Genomic DNA, 20,562 nt, shown 5'->3' on the forward strand with positions numbered 1-20,562 from the left:
CACGGTTGGAGCACAGAGATGTTGTGAAAGCTAGCTTATGTCAAGAATCAGAGAGAGACAGGTCCCAAGAAGTAATGAAAGGGAATGACACAAAGCAAAGATGACTGAGAGGATAAAATCTTTGACCAAGCCTGAGTATGATTGACTGTCAGACAGAAACTAGTAGAAAGAGCGAATCATTTTTCAGATTCACCAAAGGCACATGGCTTGCTTCAAATGTCAGATCTTCAGTGAAATGATTTAAAGATTCGCACTACGAAATTGTGGATCTTTGAAGAAATACATTTCTAGATAATTTCAGTGTCAGTTATTAAATGATTTTGAAAGCACTATGGAAAAAACAGATACATTCTAAACTGTTTCCCATTTAAGTATGTCAGAAAAAGTGACAGGAGGTAGAGAATAGCCTGTCATTTTCTCCTCTGGGGATCTGCTCTACTTTAAGAATAGAGTTATTGTATTTTTAAGCATGCGTGCTCAGAAAAGTATGGACAGAAAATTTAGGAAGTGAGAAAGAAAGGAGGGATGAGCCTAGAGAGGACGGAGCGGTGGAAGGTAAAAGGCAGCCGAAAGGAGGGATGCAAAAATTAATCTGAGGGAGAGAGAAAAAGTAATGCAAAGATAATGGCAACTGATTAAAAATGAAACAAAGGAGAGAAGGAAGAAGGAAAACAAATGAAAGAAAGAGTAATTGAGCAAACTGTGTGAGGAAAGACAAAGGTGGGGGACGAGCTGATGGAAGGAGAGAAAACACGCCACACGCAATCCAGTTCAAGAGCTGGATGCGTATGAGCGGGTTTGTGTTAATGATTGCATTCTGGGTGTCTCGGGCAGATAAAGTTGTCAAAGCATGAGCCGAACCCCACACGGCCTAGAGGGACACTGCCACTTCTAACGCCAGGCAGCCCTAAAGGGACACCTGTAAACCCTCCTGACTCAAAGGAAATTAGCCCGGTAAGACCCAGAGGGCGGAGGAGGATAAACTTGCCATTTAGAGATGTCCAGGGGGAGGGAGAGAAAATAGAAGGTGAAGAGATTCAGAAGTGACTCATAAAAAAAAAAAAAAAAAAAAAAAGGAGGTATGGCAGGCAATGAGGGGAGGAGCAGGAAATTGGTACTAACTTTGGGAAGGGAAGGAAGAGAAAATGGATTGATTTAAAGAATTGAATTGAATTGATTTCTTTCTTAAAGAAAGAATGTCTTTATGTATGGTGATGATTTTCTGAATCTATTCTGCTGTGTCCTCCCATAAGGAGACAGAAGCAGAGTGCAGCTGGATGACACAGATTGTACACTCTTTCCTGTCGCCACTTTTTCTTTTTTTTTTTACTCCTTCCCACACAAAATATAAACAGACACTGAAGATGGACCCAGTGGATACACACACACATACAGTATAGCATGGAGCAGAATAAGGCTGTCAGAATTGAAGGCTAGCAGAGCGATGTGAGATGTGACACTTCACTACCTCATTACATTTTCCCAGGGCTGTTATGAATGTTGCAGCAGCTCTGTCAACCAAAGCGAAGACCTGTCTGAAACAAACTGTGGGCACACGCATCCACACACACACACTGGTGTGTCCACATACAGTATTCACATATTCACAGTACAAAATAAAAATTCTGATGAAACTTTTGCTTTTTTTTCTTTTTTTTTTATATTTGATTTCACTTTGTGGGATTTTGCAAATGTCTGAAGGGTGAGTTTTGGGTTCACTTCCCTCAAGAAGGAAGGACAAGGAATTCTTGTAAACCCTGACAATTTGGATCATTGCCTGCATGTTGCTCCAAGCACAACCAGGTAACATATCCCTGTTCATTCTAATACCTTAGCCAAGTGAAAGAGTCGAAAAGATGTGTTTTCACCAGAAAGCCCAGGATGAAGGACTTTTTAACCAAACTGTGGATTCTCGGATAGGTTGGCCTGGGTTGCACTCAGCTCTCTGGAGAGCAGCAGAGCCTTGGGCTGTACCAGAGCTGCTGTGTAGTCTGTCTGTTTCCTTTCCTCCACGCTGATCCTGATCCCCGTTTAATCCACGGCACCCAGGCACAGCTGAAGGCCCAGCGCGTCACAATATACTGCCTGCGCAGAGACACACAAAGATAAACGCAACCCGACAAATTTAAAAGCGCCAACAGACACACAGGTACAGTATATAAACCTAACAGCATCTAACATTAGACTAATGACAGGAAAGATCATTTCATGACAGGCGCCTGTCAGTTGCTGGAACATATCAGATAAGAGAAAATGTTGTCCTTGAAGGAATTCAGTGTGTTTAACGCTGAAAAAATGGGCAACTGTAAAGATCAGAGTGAACTGGGAAAGGCCAAATCGTGATGCCTGGCACAGAGCATCTCCAAAGTGGTAGGGATTGCCACTGGGATGTCCCCAGTCTGCAGCAGTCAGGGCAAACCAAAAGGGATCCAAGAGAGGAAAACCAGTGAACTAGTGGAGGGTTGATTGGGCGTCACAGCTCATTGATGTGCTTGGGGAGCAAAGGCTGGCCAGTTGGCCTCATCCAACAGAAAAACTGTCATAGTTTAAACAGTTTAATTGGTCTGCTCATCATCGACTGTCTTTGGACCCGCTGGTTTACCGATCCTCTGCCTGGCTGTGACCTGCTTCCCGCCTAATCATTCCTGCTTTGTCTGCATTGCCAAGCGCTCCCATACTTACAGATGGGGTTCTTCCTGGACCCAGTTCCTATCACTCCACAGCATCACTGAACCGAGGCGGTTGTCCACTCCCTCTCACTCTTCACTCATGTGCCCAGATCAGCCACTTGGCTTTTCAAGCCCCAGAGACTCCATACCAATCAGTCAGTCTGATCTGTGCCGCCGTCTTCCCTTATCTGCCTTGTTTGCAGAAGGAGATGTTGAAGGAAAATTCTAACTGTTACTTTGCTCGTGTGTGCTGCTTTTGGGTTCTCTCACTCCCAATCACACTTTCAGTGGGATAACGCTCCCTGCCACACTGCAACAATGGTTCAGGATCGGTTTAAAAATGTGTTGCCCCCATCTTCCCTGACGCTTAACCCAATCCAACCAACCAGATTGCTGCAATCTGTGGGCTGTACACGACAAACAAGTGCAGTTCAAGGAGGCCACACCTCACTGTATACAGCAATTAAAGAATCTGCTGCTGACATCTTAGTGCCACGTACCACAGCTCACCTTCAGAGGTCGAGTGCAGTCTGTGCTTTCAACAGTTTCAGGCTGTTTTGGTGGCAAAAGGGAGACCGGCATTATATTAGGCAGGTGGATGTGATGTTATAGTCGACTGGTAAATATGTACTGCATGTGTTCCTTCTTAGATTTAATATTACAACAGCATTATTTACCTAATTACCCAACTGCAACTTTACCTAAGAAAATATATTGAAAAGGTCTTTAAAACAACAGCCAAATATAAACCATTCATTTAGCAATTGTGCCATTTTAAATCATTTTGGATGAGCTTCACCAGCAGACGTTTTCCCTCTAGCCATGAAATTATAAATGTTAAAATTGCCATTTTTTTCTGACCAATATGCAGATTTCTCATCCCTGTTGAGAGATTGAGCACAGAAAGTCCCTGTGTGCCTTGGAAGTAACAGTAGATGAAATAATCTCACCACCATTTGGTTTCTTTAGCTTTCACAAACAAGCAAAATGCATTTATGGAGGAAGAGATAAACTGAATCAGCTACAAAATAGACATTGAGATGAGTTTGTTTTTTCAACTAACCACAATGCTCTTTGTGTATACTCTACATGTAAAAGCATGCTTAGTTTATTAACTCTTCTCTGCTGATTTCTAAACAGAAATGCCAGGTTTTCTGTGAAAACAAAAAGATCAAGTTAAAGGGACTGATGTCCTGTTTCCACTGGAAATCTGGTGTGGTGAAATTCATTTTCTTTAGAGAGCCCCCTTCTGAATTCATCTCATATTCTGCAATCATTTTGAAGTATCTTTGAAATTAGGACAGTTGGGGATATGTGTCCCTATTAGAGGACCAACATGCAGTATCTACTCTCCCAATACAATAGTGCTATCATAATTCTATACTAACGACACACTAATCCTCCTTATTATGGGCTAAAACGCCATGTTCCCCATTTATCGTGTCTTTTCAGTTAATCGTATAATTCCCTAAATCCTTCATGTTGCAATGCAGGCGGGTATTTTGAAGTTTAAAATCAACACCTGTTAAACACTCAGATATCCCCCGCTATGTCACTTAAACACCTTTTTTCCTGAGATGTAGTATCAGAGCAGAAGTTCGTTGAAAAAGATTGTTTGCTTTATGTGTGTTTTATTATTATAACCGAAGTGACCACTTTAACTGTATCTACCCTTGTTTATGTCTCTATTTAATTTCTGCTTGGATCTGTAGTTTAACATAAAGTTGCTTAATGCTCCTCTACTGCAGTCATATTAGTGTCATTTTATTGTTAACTTTACTGTGTGTGTGTGTGAGAGACAGAGAGAGAGGAGTCTACTGTATTGGGCGCCATCATTGTGTTAATTATTCAGACAGGTGTTCAGAGGTGTGGTGTGTGGGTTAGTTTGGAGATGGCTGTTGTCTGACCTACTGGAGCTGAGCAGTTGTGTAATAATATAGTAAAAACAACTGAGTGCCCGTTTAAAAATGTAGAAATAACTACTGAGTGCTTGTCAAAGTGTTGATGGGAGCTGCAACTGAAGTGATCTCTAATTGCCACCAACTGCTGAGGCAAATGTGGTTCGAAATGGCCTGCTGTTGGGAAGTTTGTGTGTCAACCACGTTGTAGGTAGTAGAGTAGAGCGGGGTAACCAGAAAAGCCAAGTTGCAAACCAGATATCCGAAGCTATGAACCTTAAAGTGTCATAGAGTCATATCATAATTCATCACTATGAGAGCAGAATGTCTTTATCATAATTATTATTTTATTTTTACTTATAAGTTGTTCTTTGCATGGGAACAGAAAATACCCTCACCCTAAACAGTCGGAAGTGTGGAGCAAGATAGTTATTTGGCAACTTCACTTATTTACAGACAACTTGGCATTCATACACATGCTACGACAATGGCTGTCCAGCCAGTAAACACACACAAGTTTGCAAACCCTCGCTGATTACTCTTATAGTTGTCACACGAAGAGATATACTGTATGCATTCACGGCTGTAAATACAATGCGTAGGAACAGTCTATTTATTGACACCAAACAGCATGGTCCATTGAGTGGGCATGCTGTTTAACAAGTGGAGGTAGGTATCCATCTTTGTAGATGGGCATGGAAATGTCAATGCCCTCAGCTAGCTAAAGGAAGTCAATCATCCAGGGTCTTGCAGAATGAAAGATGACAAACACAAAGAGCCTTTCAGCAAAAAACCTTTGTCTGCCAAACATTTCCATTTCAAAGCTCCTATTTCACAGGATGCCATGTCAATTTATTTTTTACATAATGTCAGCTCTGGTTTGGAGGCAATTAAAAGAATGTGATGAGATCTGTCGCTGCTGTTGGTTGATAACAGGGCAGACTTGCACCCAGCACGCGTGTGTGTGTGTTAGTTTGTCTTCGATAGCTGCGTGTGTGTCGGATATACAGCGGCTGGGTGTGTGTTTGCATGAAAGTGTGTGTGTGTTTTAAATAGCTGGGGGAAAAAAAAGTGTCTTCCTCTGTCGCATTAATATTTTCCCTTCATGCCTTCCATTCCACCTCGTCAGATGTGAAGTCTCTGGGTGGCATTTGCTGGTTCAAAGGTTTTCTCTGTAATTGATCAGACTGCTGTTTGGTCTGTACGGCTGGCATTTAGTCTACAGAGAAAAATGTGGTTTTCCGGCTCTCTTAGGACAAACTGGCTGGCCAGAAAATGTCCACATCTGCCACCGACGGGACTTTGGAGTGGATGGATGATATACAGCATGTAACAACAACAAATTTCTTTTCAAACCTCTACCGTGTACCTTCAAAATAAATCAACACAGTTTTTGTTTCGGATTTTTCACATCTATGGAATCTTTCACTCTTCACAATTTCCTCATTAAGGTTGTTTTTTGCTACATACCTTTATTCTGACGTTTCTCCTTTTTATAATTGCTGTTGTCTTCCTCATCTTTTCACTTAGTGAAAAGCAGTTTTCATTAAGGTTAGTCAAAAGTGTCCAAAGGAATTCTATCCAAGGCATTTAACAGAAACAGCAGTCTCACTCCTCCGACGTGTCCCTCAAATGTTAAATTATATATATATATATTTTTTTAGCCCTTTTTTTAATTATTTTATTTTATTTTTTTAAGCATAGCGCTCAATTTCACTGCTCCACTCTTTCAATCAGTCATTAGGTTGACAGGCAAATAGCCGTAATTTTGACCCTCTCAATAGACGTCCTTAAATTCAAAATGGGCGGCCAGTTTCTTGACTCCTTCTCCATTTAACTCAAACTGCATAGCAAACACCCAGCAATCACTTAATCAGCCACTTAAATCTGGCACAGCAAAGTAAATCGTTACAATTTTTGTGTCAAAGCCAGCGAATGCCCATAAAAGAATATGCCAAACGTTTCTCATTTTAACATTTTCCTATTATTTTATCTTGAGGTTGAATATTTCTTGGAGTTCTTGAAGTCAAGAATAGGGTACTGTAAAACAACTCACTGCACAATAAAAGAAAAATGACCAAAAGAAGTCCCATTGGATTCATCTGTTCATATACAGATATGAAGAGATGTCTGAGAAATGTTGATCAGTGAAGTGAATCAGAGTGTGTTGCTTTCTTCTTGCAACTTATTACCTATAAGTGACATTATATTCATTATATAATAAGTTCGGGCAGATTTTAATGTCCCAATCATGATGTTCACCACTTCCTGTAAATAGTTCATGAAACACAAAAGGCTTCATCATGTTTGGATGGCCAGGAAAGTAAAATTTTGAGGCTCGTGGTAAAATATGTGGTTCACTTGAAAAGGATCAACAATAACCTTAGTTAACCAAAGACACACAACAGACCAAACATAGTATTGGTTACTAGTTAGAGGCGAGGTCTAATCTATTTGTAGCAGTGATGGCATGCTGCAGCAGAGTGAGAGAGACTGCACCTTCTTTTGCTAAAGGCTGAGCAAAACCACATTTTTTAGAATGTCTTCAAATCTCTGCACACCTCAGTGGTTCGCATTGCATTCAAAATTTGTGATTCAGTAAACAACGGTCAAATTGAAACAACTCAAAGACCCTGCTTATCCACCTCATCAGGTCTGTGCTGGTGTGGCACAGCAACAAAATGTATTAAAAAAATATATATATCATCTGAGCTGTCTGATCAGTTATATTATTATTTGTGTGTAATTTGCAATTTTAATTAATCCTTAGAGTTCCCAGTATTCTGTCATACTCTCATAGCCCACATATGTGATTTAAATTGACTATCATTTAGCTTGGGCATGAAGATGCCTGTGGAAGATGTCATTATTATTATTATTATTATTATTATTATTATAGTTTGGATTCTGCCTAATTATTTCAGTACAGGATGTTCTCCACCTCCCATTTATTAACGTAACATAGAGTGTTTCCAAAGCGGAGTTTGCAATGTTAGAATCCTTGAATTGAGTTTGATCTTTTCAAAAATCGTTTCCTATTTAATAATACAGGATGGAGACAGCAAGTTACAGGATGGTATGCTGTTACCACCTTGTACATTTTATGGAATAGATACAGGGCCACTAAAATCATACGTGGTGTTTAAACGTACTCGGCTGGTGCGTTCCTTCTTTTCTTCGGGCCTTTATTCGCCTCAGACTCGACTTGCTCTGTGAGACTCTACCTGGCCAAACCCACAAAGATTCATAGCCGTGAAATTGCTGATTTCTGGTTGTGGTCTTATTTATAAAGTTTAAAGGAGCAGTTTACCTTTTATTTGGCCTCAACGTACTCAAACACCATGGCAGGGCCAAGAATTAAAAGCGTAAATCTTACTGTTGTGAAATAGAAAAAAGCCCTCCAGAGGTGGCAGGGTTAGAAAACAGAAGAACAAGCGTTCCAAGTTGATCTTGAGCTGGACTTAGCTTTGGTTGAGTAGACAGGTAATAGAACTTTAATGTGATCTATTGAACCTGACAAATAATCCCAAAAGGGAAATTGGGAAAGGTTGGCCCAGGGCCTTCTCCCATCTGTGTTCTGTTAGCGCTCTGTCTCTTGCCTTCCCTCTGTCCCTTTTCAATTATTCATATCTTAGCTTTGACACATGCCTGTAGTAAGTCTTGAGATATTCCGTCAACCAACATTATTCTCATTTCGTCTTGCCACTGACACACTATTCTTCCCTGTATTCCTCCCCCTGTCTCCAGTTCCCCATCCTTAAATTCAGCAGCTCTCCTCAGAGAGGCAGGGACGAACAACAAGGGCAGGCAACATATTCATCCTGCAAATAAACAAACATTCCCATTCCCAACTATGTATTTTTCAACCAACTGTGAACTACATTTAGACCTCAATTTCACATTTGTATCACCTCTGCCATTATGTTAGCCTCATCTACTTTTCACATTCATTTGCTGCCTCTCCTGACAGATTCAAATGAATAATGTTGGCTCAAAGAAGAGCTGGTAGCATCAATAGTATGTTAGCTGCACCCAGCAATTACCACAGTTGCTGGCACCTGCTTATGCCCCCATCCATTTCTCTGCCACCAGATAAGTGGAGCACTGCTCTCCTCAACTCCCTGGAGACAAGACTAGAATCCAGACCCGGTTTTGTTGTACTGGGGAGAGCGCCAGAGAATGATAGACACACATGCAAATGCCAAAATACAGTTACACAAATTCACATACACACTACCACCTGCTTAACTTGGATAGGTCTTTAATTAAGCCAGTTGGGCAGAGAGGATTGTGAATCGACTCTTGAGTGGACAGGACTCCAGCCCTCTGGCCCTCATCAGGGAGAGGAGAAGGACACATAGACACATAGACACTGAGGAACAGGAATGTCTAATTAAAGCCACATGAGCCACAATAGAAATTATATATTTTCCTGAAATCAATTATTCATATTTAGAATGGAAATTAAAATCCACCTTTAACCTACTTTACTTTTGGATGATGTTAATTAGAAATAGACTTTTACTGTTTTCATGGTCCTGTGCACCATTTTAACTTTTACATAACATGCTATGTAATAAAGGCGCTATCTCTGAATGACCGCAACATCTGAGCCAGTACCAAGTGATAAGTCGGCATGGTCACCTACTGACAAGCTGTTCTTTTGTGTAGAAAGACCCCCACATGCTGAAATACAAGTTCATTCGCTGTTTCTTTCAGCTGCTAATGAAGATGTCCAGCTAATTAAGCTCTCAGAGGCCTGAAGAAATTCATTCAGTCGTTCGTTCATTCATTCACCTTCTACCACTTATCCGTTTCGCAGTCGCCCAGTGTGAGCTGGGGCCATTCCCAGCTCGGGGTCAGGTCGCCAGTCCATCCCAGGGCCAACGCACAGAGACAGACAGAGACCAACAACCACTCACACCCACACTCAAACCTACAGACACTTTAGAGTGATTAATTAACCCAAACATGATGATCTTTGGACGGTGGTAGCAAAGCGGAGTACCCGGAGGAAACCCAGGCAGGCACAGGGAGAACGTAACCCTAACTCCAACAGAAAGGCCCCAGGCCTGGGAACTGAACCCACAACCTTTTTAGTGCCGGGCAACAGAGCTAGCCATTATGCTGCCATGCAGCCTGGCCTGAAGAAAATATTGGTTAAAAAAAATGAGGCCTTTAACTTAGTTATGAAGAAATATCTTTGACAGTTGCACTTCTGGTTATTTTATTTTCTAAAGCACAAAAGGAATTAAAAGGTCCCAAAAATTACACATGTATGTTTAATTTTTATATCCATAAGCTAATTTTTTGTATCAAAAGCTGAGTTTAACATCTACTCCCTGTGGTCTCTTTTGACCTTTAGCAATCTCAGATCAGCCAAATCAGAAGATCTGAGCCTCTCTTCTGATGTGCCAGGCGTACAACAGATAATGGCTCCTAGCCTATTTTGTTAGCTCAGTAAAATTGACCACAAATGCAAATAGCAACGATCCGTCAGAGCTGAAGTGAGCCAAACAGGATAAATTCCATTTAAAATGCTCCAGCTGGATTTGGTGTGGAGCTATGCCCTGGAGACTGCTGGATCATATTGCAGGATGTGTCTGACTGTCTGCAGTGTTGCAGTGCCCACATCCTATGTGGGAGTGCATACAGCTCACTCTCACTGGCAGCCAGACCCTCCAGGCAGAATGCTACAGTGCCAGTGTGTGGCGAGAGCAGTGGAGTGTGGATAGCTGCAGCTCGAACACCATTGTGGACATCAGGGAGGTTGTGTGATCGGGCAGCTGGGGAATGTCAGAGTTTGTTGCCCCCTTATAGTCACAACAATTGTTGTTCTGTCCAAGTGTAACTCAAAACAATACAAAAATGCAAAAATTAGAAGAATTGTGTTCAAGAATTACATTCGGACAGCTGAAGATTAAAAGCTTGTTGGAACACTACCAAAGGTCCTTAAAAAGGCTGAATAGAAATCCAGAAAATTTCTAGTATTTGGTGGAAGCATATCCTGTAAAGTTTGGAGGGTGGATCCAGGTGGGCTGAGCTGGGACTAACTGTGGCTGGTGACTGTTAAAATTTTAGGATGCACTGATGGCTTGAATTTAATTAAAAAGCTATAATTTACAAGAAACATTCACATCCCCCCTAGACCTGCTTTATAACAAATAAATAAATAAATATGGAACATGAGAACGGGACTAAACTCTCAACAGTGTAGAACTTTAAATTATAGAGATTGGTTTGGGCAGTATAAATGACACCAAAAGTCTTCTGTGTTTGTGTTTTTCCTCAGAGATCTGTAAATTTAAAGGAATAAATGTCAGACACCACTTACCAGTAGCCCTCCTATATGTGACAGGATGGCACTACGCACCTAAGAAAACACCAAGAGGGGATTTACGCCCAGAGGAAGTTATTTTAAATGAATTCTGGAAGGTTTAAAGGACCCCGGAGGTTTGTTTTACCGTGCGCAAGTGACAGTGGATAAGACAATGTAATGTTTATTTCCCAAGTTTCAGTAGGATCAACAAGGTTAAAACATATGAAATCCAGCAATAAATTGAGCTATCTAGTCTAAAAGGTCAGACTCAGGCCAGAGGATGAAGTCAGGGCTTGGCCAGGGGCTGTCCAGGCAGCAGGGAGCCAAACAAAAAGAAACTAATCGCCCGTGACACGGCACGCCACACAGCGAAGGGGGGAGGGGAGGGGCACCACCAAGGACTGTTGCCTTCAGCCCACAGCACCTGCTCAACAGAGTAAAGGACAATCGAAACAGGCCAGACTGTAACACACAAAAAAAAGAAACATTGGGGAGAACAAACCATGAAATGAAACAAGCCTAAATAATAAAATCCAGATCTACCGCTCAGGAAAACCAAACAGGACCGAGGACCGGACAAAGTAACTTGAAAATGTCTGCAGCGGCAGGGAGCCAGTGCCACCGTGTTGGTTCCTATGAAAGTTGATAATATCTCCCTGCCCACTGCTGCCCCTCTAAAAAGCGGATGTGCTTTATTGATTTTAGGGCTCATAAAATCCAAGGGGTTGTTCAGCGTCTTACCCCAGTGCTACAGCACTTAACGACACCAGATGCTGGCTCACATTAGACACAGTAGTTTTTTTTTGGGGGGGGTGGGGTTTTGTTTTTTGTTTTGTTTTGTTTAGTTTTTAGCTGTACTGACAACCTGCTCATCTGTCTGTTCACAGAGAGTGCGGGGTGTCTAGCATTTATCACACAGCATATTTCAATGACACCAGAGAGATCCAGTTGTATTTAATATCCTGCTTCTGAAGAGTCACATCATTCACTCTAAAACGTGTGAATGATAAGTTTAGCAAATTATTCATGCATTTAAGTCATCACACCGTGGCTTATGTGTCAACAGCTTGACACATGGTTGAACTAAAATACTACTGCTTTAACTTCAACATCGCATATTCATTGCAAAGCTCTGCATTATTGTGTAGCTCAGGAGACTTAGGCCTCTTGTTGTTGACAGTAAGTACCCAGAATGCAGGTATACTACAGAGGATCAGGGTCAAAGAGGTTTAATGAAACTTCACCAAGCTCACATAACATGAAGGCCCGTGATCTATGTAGTTTACATGGCTACTGTAGCACAAGACAACATATGCAGTTTACTAAACAGGCCCATATTCTGAGACAGTTACCGCCTACAGTACCTTTGCAACACCGCTGCTGGCTGGGTGTTTACCTCTTGCATCAAATTTGGCCTTAGATATTAGCCAGGGAACCAGCAACAGAGCTGTCACACTGTTTTGTCCAAACGGAATGCCCACTATACACTGTCTGCCTGCAAATTCCCTTTAATCCAACCCACAAACTTGCCAACTCACCAGACTCACAGCATTGAATCACCTCTTTTCTGCCCCTCCTCTATTGGCCTTCGTTTTCATTACCTCTTAACCATCCCTCTGTTCTCCTCCTGGATCCCCCAGATATTCAGTCACTCTTTGGACTTCTTCCTGACTCCTTTCACTCTATCCCCACCCCTCGTCCCCTCCCACGACTTCTTGCTAAGGCCCAGGGACTCAGGCGGTTGTTGTGATGGCAGAAGATTGTGGGATAGTAGCTGCACTTTTAATGACTTTGCCCCCAGGCTCAGATCAGCCAGAGAAACACAGTTACCATTTTTCAACTGAATGGGAGCTCTCACCCCTGCAACACCTCTGCAAAGTGTGTGTGTGTGTGTGTGTGTGTGTGTGTGATTTGCATGGCTAGACTAGATTTCAACTGTAGGTTGATGTGCAGGATTTTGGCCGTTTTTATCCACAGTAAAATATACTTGCACAGTTTTTGTAGCCACTTAATGACTAATGATGATGCTGATGTTGATGCTGAAGATGGAGGCTCATCCAACTGCAAGTCCTCCTATCTTTTGTCTCTATGCTTCTAATTGTCTGCAGCCTCCGCGCTGTCCTCCACTCTGCATGGCTCCAGTTTGACAGCAAAACAACGGCACGTCCTGCGAACACATTGCAATTAGCATCATGCGCTTCAGTGCATCCCAAACCGATCACTGATGAAGTTCAATCAATTCGCTTTAATTATAACTTTCTCAGAAACACCTCTAATCTCTCCAAAAGTTTGATCTCTCAGGGGTTTGTGCCGTAACAAGCTGTGGCAGGTACTTTAAAAAGTAGCTGCTTAGAAAGTGTTCATTCATATGTCAGTCTGTGTGTGTGTGTGTGTGTGTTGCGTTTGTGTCAAACCTGACTCCCACCATTTCATTTTCTCTCCTGCCTTGCGTCTCCCTAGACATTGATGACTGCCAGTCTAATCCATGCCAGAATGGAGGAACCTGCATCGATGAGATCAACTCCTTTGTGTGTCTTTGTCTGCCAAGCTACGGAGGGGCTACCTGTGAGAAAGGTAACTAAATGGATGAAAACACTGCTTTTGGGTCTTACTCTATGGCTGTCGTCATAAAGGAGGTGGAGTGGAAGATGATGACAAAGTATCAAAAGCAGTTCATTGATCCAGAAGGAGAAATACTGTTGATAAGGAAAATACAGCAAGTGTTGGGGGATGAGACAGATAGACAAAGACAGTGGAGATAAAAGGTGATGTTAGAGAGGAGGGGCAGATGGAGGGGGCAGGGTAAGGACGGAGGGAGGGAGAGAATTGTGAGGATGTGGTCCAAGAGGGTGAAATGATCCTAAAAGATCAGGATCTGGAGACAAAGCTGGAGAGAGAATGAGCAGACAGAGAGATGGAATTAATAAGGCCGTGTAAGAGAGACAAAGGAGAGTATGGATCTGAGTGTAGACAAAGAGGTGGAGGGGGAGCCCTGTGGAATAATGTATTGGTTTTCTACATAACACCTGCGTCCAGCTGGTTTTCCACTCTCATTAGGAGAATTCCCCTGTGAGAAGGGGGATGTGAGAGAAGCTGTTCACAAACTGCATGCTATAGGAAAACACGGCCAACCATGAAAAGTACTGTTGTAGTTGTTATTATTTTTTTTTTTTGCTGTTTTAATGGCAAAATACCCTGATCGTTGTCAAGACCAAGCTCTGCGCAGGATGCGGATTTTCACTTGAATTGAATACCCACATGCAACACAGAGATTTTATTTCCCGCAGGATAAAGAGGTGCTGATCACTGCAGGTTACAGTAAACAAGGTCTCTTGGCAGTTGAGGAAATGCCTCCAGTGATAGACACGGCATAGAGAAATTTGGAAGAAATGCAAATGAATGATACAAACTAATACTCACAATGTCGATGAAGGTTTTTTTTTTTTTTTTTTTTTTTTTTTTTTGACAAGTTAAAGTAATGACTCCATAACAACAAGAGTGCTTGGGTTTTCAAACTGTGATGCAAAGCTCCCCAGGGTAGAGTGGGAGGACTGCATAAGGGCACAGAGGGCGAGACCCACGCTGTGAATGACAGCTTGAAAAATTAAAAATGTATACTCCTTGGTGGAGCCGTAATTGACAACTGAGCACACAGACATGATACATGTATTTTTTGATTCAATGTGACATTACTTACCAAGAATAAGGACAAAAGGGACATCCATCATTCTGCTAAAAAGTCACAGATGAAAGAAACTCTTGGCAATTGCAAAACTTGTCTGAGAAAATTGTCTCATCAACCGCAAACAAGAACTGCTAATAGCTACTTCTGCCAACATTTAATGTGTGAAGAAATGAAGGTGGAGGATGTGGAGGAGCACACTTTTTTCCATTTTATCCGAGGGGTTGCCCCACAGCGTCTGATTTTGGGATCCCCAGCGGTAAAGGTAATGATAATGAAATAATTATGAGCTTTGATGTCTAAATAATGCAAACTGTACATCTCTTGAAACACATGATTTCAAACAACACCATTAAATTTTAAAGAATGAAAACAAGTAATAGCCGGAGCAATGGGTGGATGGGGATAGTTTAGGAGATATTTAAGGTGAAGGGGAGGGAGAGGTGGCGGTAAAGATTAGCAACATATTACACAGGTCTATGAAGCCAAGTTTCAATGGTCTGTCTCAACCTTTGACCTCATCCCTTAGAAGAGCTGTGGCTATGAATATCTGTCTTCTCTCTGTGTGTCTGGCTTCCATTGTCTGTTTTTTTTCCTGCTGTGTTCTGGTGAGATGTGGGACTCTGAGGGCAGAGCAATCGATACAGAGAGGAGGGAGAGGACGGAGAGATGCCAGAAAAAAGCAGAATAAAACAGGTTATTTGAAATTTCATACAAACCACACTATGTCAAAAATAGAAAATGACTGCTACTCTTCCAATAAATATGTCACATTTCTGCTGAGTTGACGAGCATCACCTGATCTAATTTAGCTTTTTTTTTCCCCAGCACCTGGCCCGAAACTGGCAATTCTTGCGATAAATTTGAGCAAGGGTTTGGGATAATTAACTAAGAAGGGAAAAGTTTCCGCGACACAGAGAGGTGATAATTATCTCTGACTATTCTATAATCGCTGCGCTTATCTTGTACGGTACTGGCCACTTTTTTTCTCATACTCCGAAATTGTCCAAAATTAGACTAAAGAACCACTCAACAAGTAATAAGTGTTTTAATCTTGTCTGTTATCGTCACACCAAAGAGGATCTGCTCTGATTTTACAGATGAACATCTGCATAGATTTTAACACTTGTATAATCTCTTTCTTGGCAGTTAGGTGTGAGAAATAACTCCTGATAACGTCATATCTTGAGTTGCATTGTGGGAATTGCAGGAATTGTCTATGAATTCAGAGCATATCAGTAGTCAAGCTAAAGGTCCAGATGCCCCAGCCTTGGCTGCTTCCGTTTTGATCATTATTTTTCCCACAGTGCATCACCAAATGGCTGAAGTGCTCTTTAATATTACAGATTCCAATGAACTCTTCCGGTTTTGCATACGTACATTATAGGGTATTTGTGTGTGTGTGTGTTGTTGTTGTTTTTATTTTTATCTCCACTTCTTTCCCAAACGCACACGTGCATCATCACAATGTGCGTCTCATTTGACATGCACTGTGTTTCCTCTCCTGCTGCGCCGTGGCGTTCATGGCTGATTGGTAGCAGCAGGTCTGATTGGGCAAATCTAAAGTCTCTGTTTTCCTGTCGCTTTTATCCTTCGTCACTCTGCATTTGCAGAAATGTGGGTTTCAGCTGTGAAAAGTACAATTCGCAACAGGCATCGGCCTGCCGTTTCAGCGTGATCTCAGTTTGATATACAGAGGGAGGTCTGAACCGTGCCACCACACGGTGGAGATGAACTCATTTGTTCCACTAAGGCTATTCATCCATTTAAATTTCATCCAATTGGTCTCCAGTCAAAAGAAGAGGTCCGCTTTTCTCGGTCACTTGACTGCGTGTGCGTGTGCGCGCATGCATGTCCAGGTTTATGCATTTTGAACCAACTGCCTTGGATGCTGGGTAGATATGGTCTGCTCCTGGCTCCCGCTGGCTTGTTACCATGGTGATCCCATCTGAGAGTCAAAAATAGTGAGTTGACGGGTCTGAAGTCCTGCGGTGAAAGGAGTGAGACAGGAGCCGGCGAGTTATTATGCTCTCACAATTATAGCATTTTGTAGGAGAAGAGTCTTTCATCATGTTTTCAGGCAGGCCGCTGCATTTAACTCACCCAAGACCAAAACAGCAACAACCTTGTGGTCCTGGGAGTTTTTATCCAACTTCAAGGCCACAGCTTTTTATTTCATTGTTAACATTTATTTTTTTTATCTCAAAGAGTTTCATTAATGATCATTTTCTGTCAATAACAAAGGGTTTTTACTGCATTTGTAATCTTTAACTACCTAACACTGTAGCTGTAACCATGCAGCACAATTGAATTCACCCTTTGTAGTAATATCTTTTGTATTGGCAATGAATTTGAAAGACCAGGCAGTTATAATTAGAGTAACAGAGATATCAGTCAGCTGGTTCGCTCTCATCCCATCCCAGCACTGAAACTGACTGTTGAGTCTCCTGCTGTTTTTTGGTTTGGTGCCTAATCAGCAGAGGCAGAAACCAGAAAGTATTAGCTGCCTCCTCTCATCAGCTTCTCTCCCCCAGTCAGTCTTTTTATCCATCGCTCACTCCACAATCCTGCTCCCGTCTTTCCAGTGAGAAAAACGACATAATGTATGGAAGTGAGAGTGTGGATTTGTTATTCTGCTGTTCCACTCCAGACACCTCTGTTTCATGTTGCCTTTCCGTTTTTTCTTTTTCTCTCCCTACCTTTCTGCTGTCACTCCCTGCACTTCCTCCCATCATTTGTGTGCCTCTCATCTCTGGTGCACTGCAGGAAGCTTTCTCACGCTCTTGTGAGTGTGTTTGTGTGTGAGCACATTTGTGTCAATGCATCTGTTGTTTTCCGGTGACTGCATTTGTGGGCTTGTGTTTGTGTGATCTTTCTGTGGATGTAGACATCTTTCAACTAAAAGATCTTCACGCAGACACCAACAGACACACAAGGGTGCATCTATTTCACTTTACCATAGCCACTTCACATCAGCCGAACCCCAAATTTACTGTGATCCTCACCCTAAAACTTGATTTTACCCTATAAGAGCACGTTGAAGAGTGTAAGGATCACAAAAATATAATTTAACAAAGAACATCTTTCCGCTGTTTCGTCTCAACTTTTACGACACATGAACATCCAGACACACAAAGAGTCGGCCTGCCTACCCGTGTACCTCTCCAAATATTAAAAGATTTCCTCCCTGTCTATTTATTCAGCAGCCCCTTTGACTGCCGTTGCAGCTGAAATTACAATGGGGTGCAAGAACTTATGGTTACACAGCAATCATCTCCATAAAACAACAATATAATCTGCAGAAGATAAGGTTTCCCTCTCTCTCTTCCTCGCTCTCTTTTCGAATAGAAAAAAAAAAAAAAAAAATCCACAAATTGGAAACAAAAAGCCTGCGTTAAAGGGATTGTGTAGCTAATTAATCCCAAGGTGTCTGGCTGCTGCTTGGTTATCTGTGAAGAACTTGCTTGCTGCCGCCCTAAACTCACAGAGAGGGCCAGCAAGGAGTGGCTGACATTTCATTCATCTTCTCCAACACACCGTCTGTTCCTTTCCCTGTTTCCTTACATCTAATTATTAATATGTATTGCTCTCACTTCTGGAAATGCTCTGCTACATCTCCCAGTAGGCTGTGCAGCAGTTTCTGGCATCTACTGACTGTGCAGAGGCTAACATCCAGGCAGGCATGCCAATGAGTATACACCGCGAGTGTAAGTGTGTTGGTGAAGTCTGCAGCAAGACCATTATATGACACAACTAAATCCAGATGCACAGGGGCAAGTTGCTTTTGACAGGAAAACAAAAACATTACAGGGAACCTATAGCAAAGAGGAGAACATCCTTCCCGCACAGAGGATATCGGGTGAATCTGGGGGAGACAATACAAAGACTTTTGAGTATGTCATCTCCAGCAGCAATACCGCTGCTGCATATTGGAATTGAATGCATATACAGTGTACACACAGGCGATAATGACAGGCAGAGCAGACGGAGCTGGGACTGAGCAGGGGGTGGAAGTGTTTGAGAAAGCACCAGATGCAGTCCTGCTGTCACTCTGTCCCTGTGCTTCCCACCGCTGGCTCGTTCAAATTCATCTACTTTCATAGCCAACCTTTATTTACTTGTCATTTACTGGCGATGTCGAGTCAGTCGGGGTAAATATTGACTCATCTATCCATTCAGTTGCACCTCACAGAAAATTTGGGCATCCTATCCTGTTTTTTCCTCGGCTCTGTCTCACCCTGGACAGTTCTCCAGCCCAGGATGTGTACATCTAATGCCAAAATTAAATGTCAAGGAATGATGCATTGTACCCTTTACATCGAACTTTTATGCAGGAGATTTAAAGTTGCATTACCGACCTGCAATTAAGGTTCACATTTTATGAGCTCTAACCAAAGTGTTTCACCAGACTTGACAAAATGTTTAGTTGTCCATACTAACCATGCTTAAATCATTAACCATTTATTTTGTGGCTCCAGAGGCAGCCGTGCAAAAACCAGTGTCATGATGTGATGCTATTTGAGCCAGCATTGGATGACGTGGACTAAATGTACAGCAGCCCACAATGTCATTTTGATGCATTCATTCCCCCCGGCCTCCGTCATTCACAGACTTTCTCGCGCTGCGATAATGGCATCTGACTTCCTCCTTTGTTCCCCTAATAATAACTGTAATTACTGGATCACTTATCACTTAAAAGTGTCACTTTGGGACACTGGCTGATACAGTGAAGGTCAACTTGTGTTGTGGATAATGTAGGTTTGGACAGGGACAAATAGTGTGTGAAATAAAGATGATGTAGATGATGGTTCTGCTGCATCGGCTTATTTAATTCATTCATTCATTCATTTATCTTCTCCTGCTTATCCGTTTCCTGGTTGTTGGGGTTGCTGGAGCCAATCCCAGCTCATATTGGGCGAAGGCAGAGTACACCCTGGACAGGTCACCAGTCCATCACAGGGCCAACACACAGAGACAGACCAACAACCACTCACGCTCAGACCTACGGGTAATTTAGAAGCTGCCAAACTTTGCTCATATTCCAAACTATGTTGACATGTTTTAGATAAATTGCCCAACATCAAAACAAAGTCAAAATAGGCTCACAGATCCAGACAGAGGAAAATGAGGTCAGGCAGAATTACAGGTCAGGATTTTAAATGATGAATTTGAGCTAATTCTGCATTTTTCAAATGTATACTGGTCTCATGTAAATGATCTATAGATATATTTATACACATGCTCGTTTTTTTTAATTATTATTATTATTATTTTTTGTACTATTATTTCAGTTAGTTTAGTTCGATCCGTCTTCAGACCCATTTCCTCTGGGCCATATTCAGTCAGTCCTGAAATTTTATTGGACAATTGGACAATTGGAAGACACAGGGCACTGAGCACTTTGGCTGAACTTGTGCTACAAACTGCATGTTGTTGTTTGATATTAGTCTAGCTCTTAGGTTTGTTTGGTTTGTTTTTCGTGATGCAGCATCTGCTCTGAGAGTTGACAGGCTGAAAAGGGAAGGTGTCTGAGTTTGCCAACTTTGCAGCTTTTTCTCTGCAGACTGTGTAGTCTTGTGTGACTGTGTAGTCTTAACCGGTGACTCATCACAAAGCTCAGCTTATTTATTTATTTATATTTGAGCATCCTCCGGATCTTTAGAAGCCATTAATGCTAATGAGGATTCATGCGTTTTAGTAACAAGTTGAGAGGGACACGTGCCAAGAATGAGAAGAGATGGGTAAGGAGCTTGTTGGCAACAGCGGTGTCCTGAAGGCCTGAAGAGAGCAGCACACTGACAAACATTCCCACTCACAGGCAGGTACAAAGATACACAATATATCCTTGACATTTCGCCTCAGCCTGGCAGAGGCTATTTGATGTGGATTAACAGGAGGCCGCCAATCTCATGCCACAATTTGTTGTGTTCATCATTTGCCAGTTTCCTCTCCAGAAAAAAAAAAAATGTTGTGGAGTTGAGGAGCTAATTTGTG

The 20,562-nt window shown here is 42.0% G+C and overlaps 1 protein-coding gene across 1 annotated transcript in view; it reads left to right on the forward strand.

The window, feature by feature from the left end:
• Positions 1-20,562, forward strand: part of ncanb (neurocan b) — an 83,148-nt gene that overhangs the window by 43,764 nt on the left and 18,822 nt on the right. Inside the window, exon 12 of the mRNA XM_029500109.1 lies at positions 13,347-13,460. Coding sequence (XP_029355969.1) covers positions 13,347-13,460 — 114 coding nt within the window. The remainder of the gene's footprint in view (positions 1-13,346; positions 13,461-20,562) is intronic.

Source organism: Echeneis naucrates, chromosome 4 (assembly GCF_900963305.1).
Source record: "Echeneis naucrates chromosome 4, fEcheNa1.1, whole genome shotgun sequence".
NCBI lineage: Eukaryota > Metazoa > Chordata > Actinopteri > Carangiformes > Echeneidae > Echeneis > Echeneis naucrates.